At 55.0% G+C, this 11,423-nt stretch overlaps 1 protein-coding gene across 3 annotated transcripts in view; it reads right to left on the bottom strand.

The window, feature by feature from the left end:
• Positions 1-492: 492 nt before the first annotated feature.
• The window catches only part of DNAH9 (dynein axonemal heavy chain 9), a 251,994-nt gene continuing 241,063 nt past the window's right edge, over positions 493-11,423 (bottom strand). For all 3 annotated transcript variants that reach the window (XM_075903450.1, XM_075903451.1, XM_075903452.1), the window contains 2 exons: positions 4,271-4,660; positions 493-1,617 (listed from right to left, as the gene is read on the bottom strand). In XM_075903450.1, the coding sequence (XP_075759565.1) occupies positions 1,390-1,617; positions 4,271-4,660 (618 nt within the window). In that variant the 3' untranslated portion in view covers positions 493-1,389. The remainder of the gene's footprint in view (positions 1,618-4,270; positions 4,661-11,423) is intronic.

Raw genomic sequence — 11,423 nt, 5'->3', positions numbered from 1 at the left:
CCCACTCCTAGGCTGATCCCACACACTGGTCCCAGCCAGGGCTGGATGAACACTTCTGGGCTTTTGTGGGGGGCCCTATGTTCTAAGGTGGGGTGCAAAGTGAGGGGTGCAGGAGAGGGCTGTGAATTGAGGGGTGAGTTGGGGTGGGGGCTGAGGGCTCTGAATGGGGTGTGGGCTCTGGGGAGGAGTGGGGATGAGGGGCTGGGAGCAGGAGGGAGCTTAGGGCAGGAAGCTGGGGTGAAGGATGGGGCCTGGGTGGAAATTAAGGTGCTGGAGCAAGCTCAGCACTCTGGCTCAGGGCTGGGGTGTGGGGCCTGATTCTGGGATTTAGGCTCTCACGTGGCACTCAGGTGCCTACGTCCCTTTGCAAATCTAGCCCTTGCAGTAGTGGTCACGAGCTATTTCTAAAGCACAACCACTCCTCGCTTTCCCGGATCGCTCACCGTGCAGGGGACGAAGCTGGGAGGTCAGACCAAAACAAGCCCGGGGAGCTCCGGAGGCAGGTGCAAGGATACAGATTTTATTAGCAATGTGCACCCTGTTGGAATGTTTTGCTTCATGTAAGCAAGCCACCTCTCCCCATTCAGCTTCATGAGCCGCACGGCCGCACTCGCTCTCCTTCCGACGCCCTAGGTCTGGAGGGAGGTCAGCGAGGAATTCTAAATGATTTAAGATCCCGCGTTGCCCTGACGAGGCCTGGGCTCCCTGGCTTCAGAATTTTTCTTCGTGCGTCACTGAAACATTTGGTTGGCTTAAACCACCAGAAGAGAAAGAATTACAAAGCGTTTCAATGTAGCTGGATCCAAGGCCCATCAAAGTCAATGTGCAAACTCAACTGGCTTTGAACCAGGACAGAAAAAAACACGCGAGGTCACAGGGGAGCCTAGCGGCCCGTTAGCCCCCTGGGTGTGACAGAGACGGGGCCGCTACCTCAGCTGGCATAAAGCCACAGCAGGCCACTGAACGAGTGGCCACACTGACGTGAGTGACATGGGCTCTGGCCAATGGCCATTCACGGCTATGAAACACCTTGCTCTTCTCGGTACATAAAGCACATTACAAAGGGGGCGGGTGTTACTGCCATCCACCCCCTTTTACAGAGTGGGAAACTGAGGTAGGGAAGGATTTGTCTACTGTCATTCAGCGGCTAGGTGGGGTAAAGAGCCCAGGCCTTCTGAGGCCTGCGCCAATAGCCTAGCCAGTCGGGTACCGGACTCTCCTGGAGACGTGCCTGCTACTGCCCACGGCCTCCTCTTACGAATTCATCCACCACGCTCAGTACGTGCCTGAGTCCAGAGAGCAGGTCGGTTTTCTCTCCGTGCCCGTTGGTTTAGGACTGGCTGGGCCGTCCTCGAGACTCTCGGGTGGAGACACTGAGTCCAGCCGGCCCTAGATCTGCAGAAGCAGGGCCACCCCAGCGAGGACCCACTTGGAAGGGGTTTCTTTAGTTTTCAGGGGAAAGGTCCAGACGTAGGTGGGCCCCCGCTGGCACGTTTTGTACACAGGACACGGGTACACGCTGCGAGGGGCCTGTCTGTCTGCGGGAACGGCCTTGAGGAAAATGACGGGCATGGCTGGCGTGAGATCCTTCAGCAGGGCGTCAGTCATCATGCCAGTCTGCAGAGGGAAGACGAGGAGGTTTTAATGCTACCACCAAGAACGCCTACCGGGCCCCCATGCGGATGGTCACTTATCGCCTCCAGCGCCATCCGCAGCCTGTGTCCGGCCACGTAGGACGCCTGCTCTGCGCCCTTTGACAGCTGCTCTCACACCCTGCCCACTAACGACTAGACTGTAGCACAGTCTGGTCTCCGACAGGACTCGCCTCTGGGCATCGGCTCTCCCCCTCCCCCACCAATCACTTCTCCCAGATTCATTCCCCGCTCCGCTTGGATTCCTGCTGCCACACTGCACCGCTCGGTGCAGATCCCGGCGCTTGCAGCCTGCGGGGAGAGATGATTTGCACAGCTCTCCACGGAGCAGCTCCCAGACCAGGCTTGGTCTGACTAGAGAAGCCCCCGGAGCCCATCTGAGGGGCACAGGCAGGCAGGTCGCCGTGCAAAGTAAACACAGGTGAGGTCAGGTGAAAACGTCTTTGGTAGGAGTTAAAAGATGCACTGCGGTGCCAGGGTCACCGACATCAGCCGCTTCCTCTAAGGGGGACGCTGCTGTTAGAACCTGACACCGGCTGTTCTCACCTCACACACTCCAAGCCCCCGGATCAGGACTCCCCAAGGGAAAGGCTCCAGGCCTGGGGCACGAACCCCGACATCCGAATGCCGGGGTGTTCAGCCTTTGACCTCACCGGGGAGCAGCTGCAGGATCAGGCTGCAGGGCTGTAACCAAAGGGCTCTTGCACTGAAGGATGAATGGCAACCCTGCAATCACATCCTGGGCACCCCCTGCCCTGGGGCAGTGAGAGAGTCTGTCCTTCCCCCTCACCTGCACCCCTTTCTTCTGGCCTGGCGACTCCGCTATCTCACGCACCAGCACCGTGAGCTCGACTGGGCTACACTCAAGGAGGAGACACATTCACAAGCAAAGCTGAGCGCAAGGTGAGACTGCAGAGCTGGGATTCACCTACAAACGTGTCACCATCCGAACGGGCTCGAACAGAGACTGGGACCGGCTCTCTCATCACCATCGGCTGCTTTCCCCTTTCGGTGTCCTCACCTTCGGATCTCTGTTGGACGTCGGCCACCTCCGCCCTGACAGGTGTAGCACTCCCATCTCTGTACCCCACCCACTGACGGTTCCTTCACGTCATGCATCTGGCGCAGTGACCTGCCACTCACAAAAGCTTATGCCACAATGAAACCCTTCGGCTACGTCTACACTGGCGCATTCTCACGCTAAAACTCTTCCAGAAGAGAGCGTCTGCACTGGCATGTGCTTTTGAGCAAGAGCATCCGTGCCAGTGTAGACGCTCTCTTGCGCAAGAAAGCTCTGATGGCCATTTTAACCGTAGGGCTCCTTGCACAAGACATTCATGTTTCCTGTCTACACTGGCCTCTTCCGGAAGAGCTCTTGCGCAAAAGGGCTTTTCCCTGAGCGGGAGCGTCCGAGTTCTGGTGCAAGAAGCCCTGATTTCACACATTAGAACGTCAGTTTCCTTGCGCAAGAACACGCAGCCAGTGTAGACAGGCAGCAAGTTTTTGCGCAGGAGCAGCCGCTTTTGCGCGAGATTGCGCCAGTGTAGACACAGCCTTAGATTTTAAGGTGCCACCGGCCTCTTGTTGTTTCTTCTAGAAAACACAGTGGATCAGACGCCAGCCTGGGAAGCCCACTGGACATTTTCAAGACAAAATCTGGCCCAGCATGAAACCACGTCCTAGTAAACTTGTATTTGGCCAATGCAAACTGATGGCGCATCCCAGAAATGGGAGGGGCGCTTTGTTACTGGCTCTGGGATGATGCCCTGAGGGACGGATGGCCGGGCAGGCTGCTGCGTGTGGGTTTTAATACAGCCCCTGGCTGACGAGCTGCACACAAAGTCGGGTACGAAGGGCCAGCGAGCTCACTGCACCCTTGGCAAGGGGGAGCGGTTGGGAGGTGCGTGCTGAGCTCTGCCGGGGGATGGCGGAGAGTCTGAGGGGCCCGCTCTCAGCGGGGTGCGCACGGCCCAGTCTGACAGAACTGTCTGGCACCAGCGAGTCTCCACAGCTCGGCTTCAGCGGGGGGACGCCAGTCTGTGGGGAGCGTCTCACTGGCTGGTTTGCCCTCCCCGCCCCCCACTCCAGTCTCTCAGGCACTGCTGCCCTTCTCCCGACTCTGGGAGCCCCTTCTGGGAACGGCTGGCATGGAACGTGGGCCTGTCGTGGGCTGGGCACACCGCCACGGCACCTCCTGATGCTAACACTGGCACTAGCCCTGCAATCCCACGGCACCTCCTGATGCTAACACGGGAACTAGCCCTGCAGTCCCCCGGCACCTCCTGATGCTAACACTGGCACTAGCCCTGCAGTCCCCTGGCACCTCCTGATGCGATGCCCTGCCCAGGCACTCAGCAACTCGCTGCCGCTCCTGGGAGAGCCACCGGGCAAGTGCCGTGGGTGTTATGTTACACAGATCCCTTTCAATCCTGGAGACTGGATTCCGACTGGATCGATTTCCCAGGACACAGCCCATCCAGTTCCAGGCTGGCACGGGTCTCGAGCTCCGAGATCGGGCCAGAGCACTCGCCCCAGTTCTCTGCCCCTCCCCTGCTCTCCACAGCTAAGTCGGTTCACTGCAGTGACTGGTCTCTGCATCCTGCGACTGCCCCGGTTACCTGCACGTCCCAGCGCGCTCCCTCCATGAACAGCCCATGGACGTAGGCGCCCTCCCGGGGAGGGCTGCTCAGATCTTCCCGGGTCTTCTTCGTCACGTCGCACTGCAGAGTCATCCTGTCGAGCGGCCACTCGCTCTTGCGGGCTGTGGACTGCAGGATGGCGGTCAGGAAGGACTGAGGGTTGAAGAATCCCGCCAGCCACACGACAGAGGGCAAGACAAAGTCTCCTGTCCACGTCTCAAGCTCCTTGATGCGGCTGAGCAGGTCTGCAAACCAGCCCGCCAGGCCCGCCACGGAAGGGTAAGCCCTCCTCGTCCAAGACTCGGGCACAGTGTCCAGGAAGAGGGCGCTCTGTAGGTTCTCCATATTGCTTGTCATTGTCAGCTCCCCCTGGCGGGAAAAGGAAGAAGAGGCTAATAAGCAGAAATGCAGCCACCTCTGGAGTGAAACCGGGCAGCTGTTCAGCTCCGCACGGCAGCTCCCTTCCCACAACAGGCCAAGCTGGGCAGCACAGACAGCGCTGCACCCCGGGGTCCTCACACTGCGATGTTCCTAAACTCAAGACTGTCCTGTGGTCTCTTCCTACAGCAGCCTCCCAACGCCTCGCGCTGTGTGCGACCCAAAGAGTGGGGGGGGGAGTGCACACCAGGGATGTGCGGCAGGACCGCGTGCAGCTAGCCGCCACGTCCCCTAGCTGCTCCCTGGGCTGCTCTCATTTCCTCTCCAAAGCTGGAGCCTTAAGGGCCAGATTTCCCCCAAAGGGGTCGGCACTTCCCAGCACTGCAGCCCCGGGCTCTGTCTGGGAAATCTCACCAGAGGCTGCTCGGTATCAAACGGTCCCTCTTTTCCCTAAAGCCTTCCCGTTTCTGCCTCCCGCAGGCTCCTTGCAGCGTGGGTCTAAGGCAGCCACGTTTCAGTAGAATCCTAGAACCCCAGGGCTGGAAGAGACCTCAGGAGTCATCAAGTCCAGCCCCCTGCCCAAGGCAGGATCAATCCCAATCCTAGTTGAAAACCAAGAAACAGTGAACAGATGAAAACATGATGCAGCCAGGCAAGGCTCCTGGACTCCAACCCTGGCACACCAGCACCGGGGGTACAGCTCACTGCCTGGACATACTACGCAGAGATTCAGATGAACCTGGAACCATCCTGTTGGCAGACAGTGAGCAGCAAAGAGGCAGTGCACTCGCCCCAGGACGGGCATCCTATGCCATGGAGGTTGTGAAGACCAGGGCTCTAGCAGGATTTAAAAAGAACGACCGGTAGCTAGATCCATGGGGCTAGTTCCATTGGTGGCTACTAGCCAGGATGGGGAGGGCTGGTGTCCCTGGCCTGTTTGTCAGAGGCTGGGAATGGTGACAGGGGAGGGATTTCTGGACGGTTCCCTGTTCTATTCACTCCCTCTGGGGCACCGGGCATTGGCCATGGCTGGCAGACAGGACACTGAGCGGGATGGACCTTTGGTCTGACCCAGGCTGGCTGTTCTCATTCTACAGAGCTGTGGTCACTTCTAAGTAAGCTTCCTTTCTCGTCTGCGTCCTGGATTGTGCACAGTCTGAGGGAGGTCAGTGACCATTAACAGCTAGCCCGAAGGGGTGGCTAAGGACTAGCAATTCTACAAAGGTTTCACTGCCCAACTGGGCATGAGCCTGCTTGCCAAGTCCAGACAATAATGCCGTGGAAAGGGCTGAAAAGAGCTCTGGAGAGCCGCCTGGCGTGCTCGGAGGGAGACATTCCAACCCTCAGACACGCAGCAGCGGGCTCACGAGAACGTGCAATGCAAGAGGCATGAACTGATGTGGACATGCACACCCACCCTCCTATCGGCTGATGCAGCCCACGACGACGGTGCTACCCCGGTTTGTGGGACAGGTTCTGTCAGTTTGAGTGTTGACGGGCCTGTTCTCCTCTGCATTCCAAGGCCTGGCACAGCGAGACGCCCGAGCGGGCTCCCAGGCCCCTGGCGCATCTCTCACCATACACCTAGCGGCAGATGAGAGCTGCAGTCGCTCTCAGGCTCTGTCTGCTGCTGTCAAGTGTCCTGGGTTGTGTAGGGCCTGGTCCCAAGCGCTGGCTGGGTGGGTGCGCTGCAAGAGGTCAGACGGGATGGCCTGCGAGTCGCGTCTGACACAAGCCGTGCTGAGGCTGACAGACGGACTGCATCGAGCGCCAGGACGTCTCCCTCGGACCCAGCCTTCCACAGAGGCAGGAGGGAAACAAGCTTAGAAAGTTTCATGGCAAATCGCTTGGCTGCTCTGTTGACTGGGAGTTTGCAGAGAACTGGGATCTCTGCACCTCCGGACCCCTCGCTTTGGAAGCCAAGCCCGCAGTGACTCAGAAATGGCAGACTCCTCGCTGGAGGATCTGCCGATGGGAAGAGGGTCAGACAGGAATCCCTGTGGAGCCTCTGGTCAGCATTCCAAATGGGAGTGCCTCGGGTTAGGCAGAAACTCATATTTAGCCATCTAAGTGACCGGACTGGCGAGTCGCTGGCGTCCTGCGTCCCCATTTCCCATGCTGGCCTGTCAGGGAAGGCTCAGACTGTCGGAGTCTCTCTGTGTCTCTGAGATTGCACCTGACCGTCAGGGCTAGGACTCGGCTGCAGACCCTGATGCCATGTCCAGACTGCTGAGCAAGATGCTCTAAGCAGCGGGAGCGGACGCAGGGGCCAGAGGTTTCTCTGCCGGCCCTGGGTCTCTCTGCGTCTCACTCACTTCTTGCCTTACTTCCCTGCTGTAGTGTTTGTGCATGTTCTGTTACCGCCTAAGCGCTGACCGAGCCTCTGTGATTTAGTTCAGGGCCCTTCTTCTCATTGTTTTCCCAGGCCAATATGTAGTATCTTGCGTTTCTCCACATTAAATCTAATTGCTACACATTGTCCCAGTTACAATAATATCTTGTTTGCTACTTCGAGATTGAAACATTAAATCACTTCTGTTTACCTGTCTCAGGAATGGAATTTCCAATTCAACTGCCAAAGTCTGGTAAATAAAGTAAATCTGTTTACAGTAATTGGAAGCATAAATATCAGCCTATTTTAAAGTGGCTTGTGTATAGTACAAAGGACTCACAACATTTCTATCTCTTTAGTCAATAGAACAGACACCAGTTTTCCAGCAGAAGGCAGATGTCACTCAAACTCTTCTTGATTTCCAGTTTTTAGCGCCTTCCGTCTGCAGGAAATGCATATGAAAAACGTGCTTTGTGTTCACCACTTTGCTATTTTAACAATGGGACACACTGATTAAAATAGAACAGTTTCTGCACGCCCTAGCAATACCACACTTTCACTTTCATGTGCTTTTCTACAGCAGGGCAGTGGATTAATCAGTCCAGAGAATTATGAAAATAAAACATTTCTTAGCACCCTGCTCCACAGATCTGCACCAAGTGGCTATGAATCAGAATTCCCAGTTCTGCCCTGGGGAACGAGAGAGGAGGAAGGAGCTGGGACCGTACGCAGGGAATGACGCCCCTAGAACAGAATGGAATTAAATGGTGATTTTAGAATCAAATGGTGATTTTTTGATGGTGTTAATTGTCTTGTACAGCAGGTGGGATGGTGTTAATTGTCTTGTACAGCAGTATAAGAAATGTGTTTTCTGCCTGGTCACTTTCTCCTCTTTGAGCAGGGGCAGGTCGAGTTCTCACACTGGACTGATTTGTCTGAGGGAGCTTGGTAAGAAAGGGGCCTGCCCTCTACCTTCCCATGCAGATGAGACAATCTAGACTCTAGTAATAGGGTTAGTAAACGCTACCCCAGGGCCTGCCGAAGGGACCTTGCTGTAGGGAGCAGAGGACGATTATCAGGCTGTATGTGTCTCTCAGGAGACTTCCCTTCTGTGTGCCCCAACCGCAGAGCCGAGGGAAGAAGAGCATTCCCTCACCATGCTGCCCTCACAAAATGACCTGGGGGGTTACATTTGCCCCTCTTTGGAGACAAGACTCTGTCTTTCGAGTGAAGCAAAATGCAGGACAATGTAGCACTGTAAAGACCAACAAGATGGTTTATTAGGTGATGAGCTTTCGTGGGCCAGACCCACTTCCTCAGATCAAATAGTGGAAGAAAGTAGCCACAACCATATATACCAAAGGATACAATTAAAAAAAATGAACAAATATGAAAAGGACAAATCACATTTCAGAACAGGAGGGGGATGCGGAGGGGGGGGGGGAAGGAAGGTAAGTGTCTGTGAATTGATGATATTAGAGGTGGGGAAAGTTAGATGTCTGTGAGCTAATGGTATTAGAGGTGATAATTGAGGAAGCTATCTTGGTAATGGGTAAGGTAGTTGGGGTCTTTGTTCAATCCGCCCCCCCCGGAGAGTGTTGAATTTTAACATGAATGACAGTTCAGAGGATTCCCTTTCAAGTGCAGATGTAAAAGGTCTTTGTAGCAGAATGCAGGTGGTTAAGTCATTGAGAGAGTGTCCTTTCTGGTTAAAATGGCAAGAAATAGTTTTTTCTTTGTGATCTTGTCTGATATCTGTTTTGTGGGCATTAATCCTTTGGCGAAGTGTCTGAGACGTTTGTCCAATGTACATAGCAGACAGACACTTTCGGCACATGATAGCATAAATTATATTTCTGGATGTGCAGGAATATGTGTTCTTGATCTTATAACTCACTTGGTTAGGTCCAATAATGGTATCAGCAGAATGAATATGTGGACAAAGCTGGCAACGGGGTTTGTTGCAAGGGAAGGTACCAGGGTTGGTATTAGTGTGGTATGTCCTGTGGTTGTTGGTAAGAATCATCTTGAGGTTAGGTGGTTGTCTATGGGAGTATGTCTACACTACCCTCCTAGTTCGAACTAGCGGGGTAATGTAGGCATACCGCACTTGCAAATGAAGCCCGGGATTTGAATTTCCCAGGCTTCATTTGCATAAGCGGGGAGCCGCCATTTTTAAAACCCCGCTGGTTCGAACCCCGTGCAGCGCGGCTACATGGGGCACGAACTAGGTAGTTCGAACTAGGCTTCCTAGTTCGAACTACCGTTACTCCTCATGAAATGAGGAGCCTAGTTCGAACTACCTAGTTCGTGCCCCGTGTAGCCGCGCTGCACGGGGTTCGAACCAGCGGGGTTTTAAAAATGGCGGCTCCCCGCTTATGCAAATGAAGCCCGGGAAATTCAAATCCCGGGCTTCATTTGCAAGTGCGGTATGCCTACATTACCCCGCTAGTTCGAACTAGCGGGTAGTGTAGACATACCCTAGGAGACTATGGGTCTGTCTCCCAGAGCCTCTTGGAGTTTAGTATCCTGTTCCAGTATAGGCTGTAGTTTATTGATAATGTGTTGGACAGGTTTAAGGTGGGGGTTGTAGGTGATGACAAGTGGTATATATGGTTGTGACTATTTTCTTCCACTATTTGATCTGAGGAAGTGGGTCTGGCCCACGAAAGCTCATAATCTAATAAACCATCTTGTTAGTCTTTACAGTGCTACATAGTCCTGCATTTTGCTTCAGCTACACCAGACTAACACGGCTGCATTTCTATTACTTTTCGAGTGAAGGACCCTGCTGATCTCCACTTGCAGGAGCTGCCAGAGGGAAAGGAATACAGGCTGGGTGGGAAGGAGTCTGGGAGCTATCCGGCTATGGTAAGAGCGGCCAGACGGGATCAGACCAAAGGTCCATCCACCCCAGTGCCCTGTCTGCCCACATGGCCAAGGCCCGGTGTCCCAGGGGGAGTGAACAGAGCAGGGAATCACCAAGTGATCCATCCCCCATGGCACACAGAGGCTACGGGCACCATTGCTACCCATCCTGGCTACTGAGTGCTGATGGACCTGTCCTCTGCCAGTTTCTCTTGTTCTCTTTTGAACCCCGTTGCAGGCCTGTGATACCTGCCAAAGCCCCATCAGCCAATCTGGGAGTCGAAACGATCCTGGTTCCTCCAAGCATGGAAATCTTTGCCTTGCTGACGACTCAGAGCCAAGCAGATCGCTAGTCGGGGTCCTGCCCGCCCCCCGCACGCCAGCGTGGCTGAGCAGGGCGTTTAGGAGTTTAAGTTACTGAGGTCCCCGTGATGCCCAGTGGGCCACAGAAATGCCTTGCCCAGGCTGTGGGCTGTTTGGCTTTCGCAGCATCGGAGCTGAGTGCGGTGGCCTTTGCAAACAGGCCGAGGAGCGGCTCAGTGACCCTCTCCTGGCACGGCCCCTTTGCCCCCGCACTTGACGGCCTGACAGCCTGCCCATTGAACAAGCAGCTCCACTTCCCTGGGGAACCTGCAGGGCCGCATTACGACTTTCGTGGGCCTTAGGCACTTTTGTCTTCGTGGGCCCCTTCCTCCATAAAAAAAAAATATTAAAAATTATTTTTGATAGAACTTTACATACCTGAACATTTTTTTTTCTGTTTTAGGCAAAATTTAATAGATTTTCGTGGGCCATAAAAGTTTCATTTTTTTCTGATGTGAGAAAGAAATTAAAACATTTTCTTCGACCCTGAAAGTTCATTTTTTTAAATTCTGATTTTAAAAGAAATTAAAACATTTTCATGGGCCCCTAAAAGTATGGTGGGCCCTGGGCACTGTGCCTGCTGTGCCTAATGGATAAGTCGGCCCTGGGAACCTGCCCCAGCTGATCCACTCGGCCTTTCCTTTGCTCACCACTCTCCGTCCAGCTCTGCAGCTGGGGGAGGTGCCTGGGGTCGGTACGGACGGGCGTGGATCCATCAGTTCTCTGGCCTCTTGTTCCCGGCAGAGGAGCCAACAGGACTGGCTGCCCTGCCAGCCTTTCGTGGGGTGCAGCACCCACACAGCAGCGCGGTGTTAACGCCAGCCGTGTACATGTGCCACCCGGCGCCAGGCAGCGCACTGGTACAAGTGACCTGCCGCATCCCACCATCAGCTCGGGACGGGGCTCTGGTGCACTGAGCCACACACAGGAGCTAGGGACTGCAGCCTGGCGGTCTCAGCCCATTGTCACCAGTGCTCCTGAACCCCAGAAACCCTGCGGGCCACTCACTGCACTAGCGCCTAAGAACCCCACTAGTGCTTGGCCCCACTGAATCTGTCCCTGCACTTCCCAGGCAGGTGCAAGAAACCCTGCAGGAGGCCGTTACGGGGTAAGCTCTCCACAGGGCAGTTTCTTCCTTTAGAAATGGTCCCTGCTGCAGGGTGTGTAATGCCCCTTCCCAAACGCTTGGCT

The sequence above is a fragment of the Pelodiscus sinensis genome, chromosome 20 (genome assembly GCF_049634645.1).
Source record: "Pelodiscus sinensis isolate JC-2024 chromosome 20, ASM4963464v1, whole genome shotgun sequence".
NCBI classification, from domain to species: Eukaryota; Metazoa; Chordata; order Testudines; family Trionychidae; genus Pelodiscus; species Pelodiscus sinensis.
Note: the sequence above shows the minus strand (reverse complement) of the source record. Positions and strands in the feature narration are given on the sequence as shown.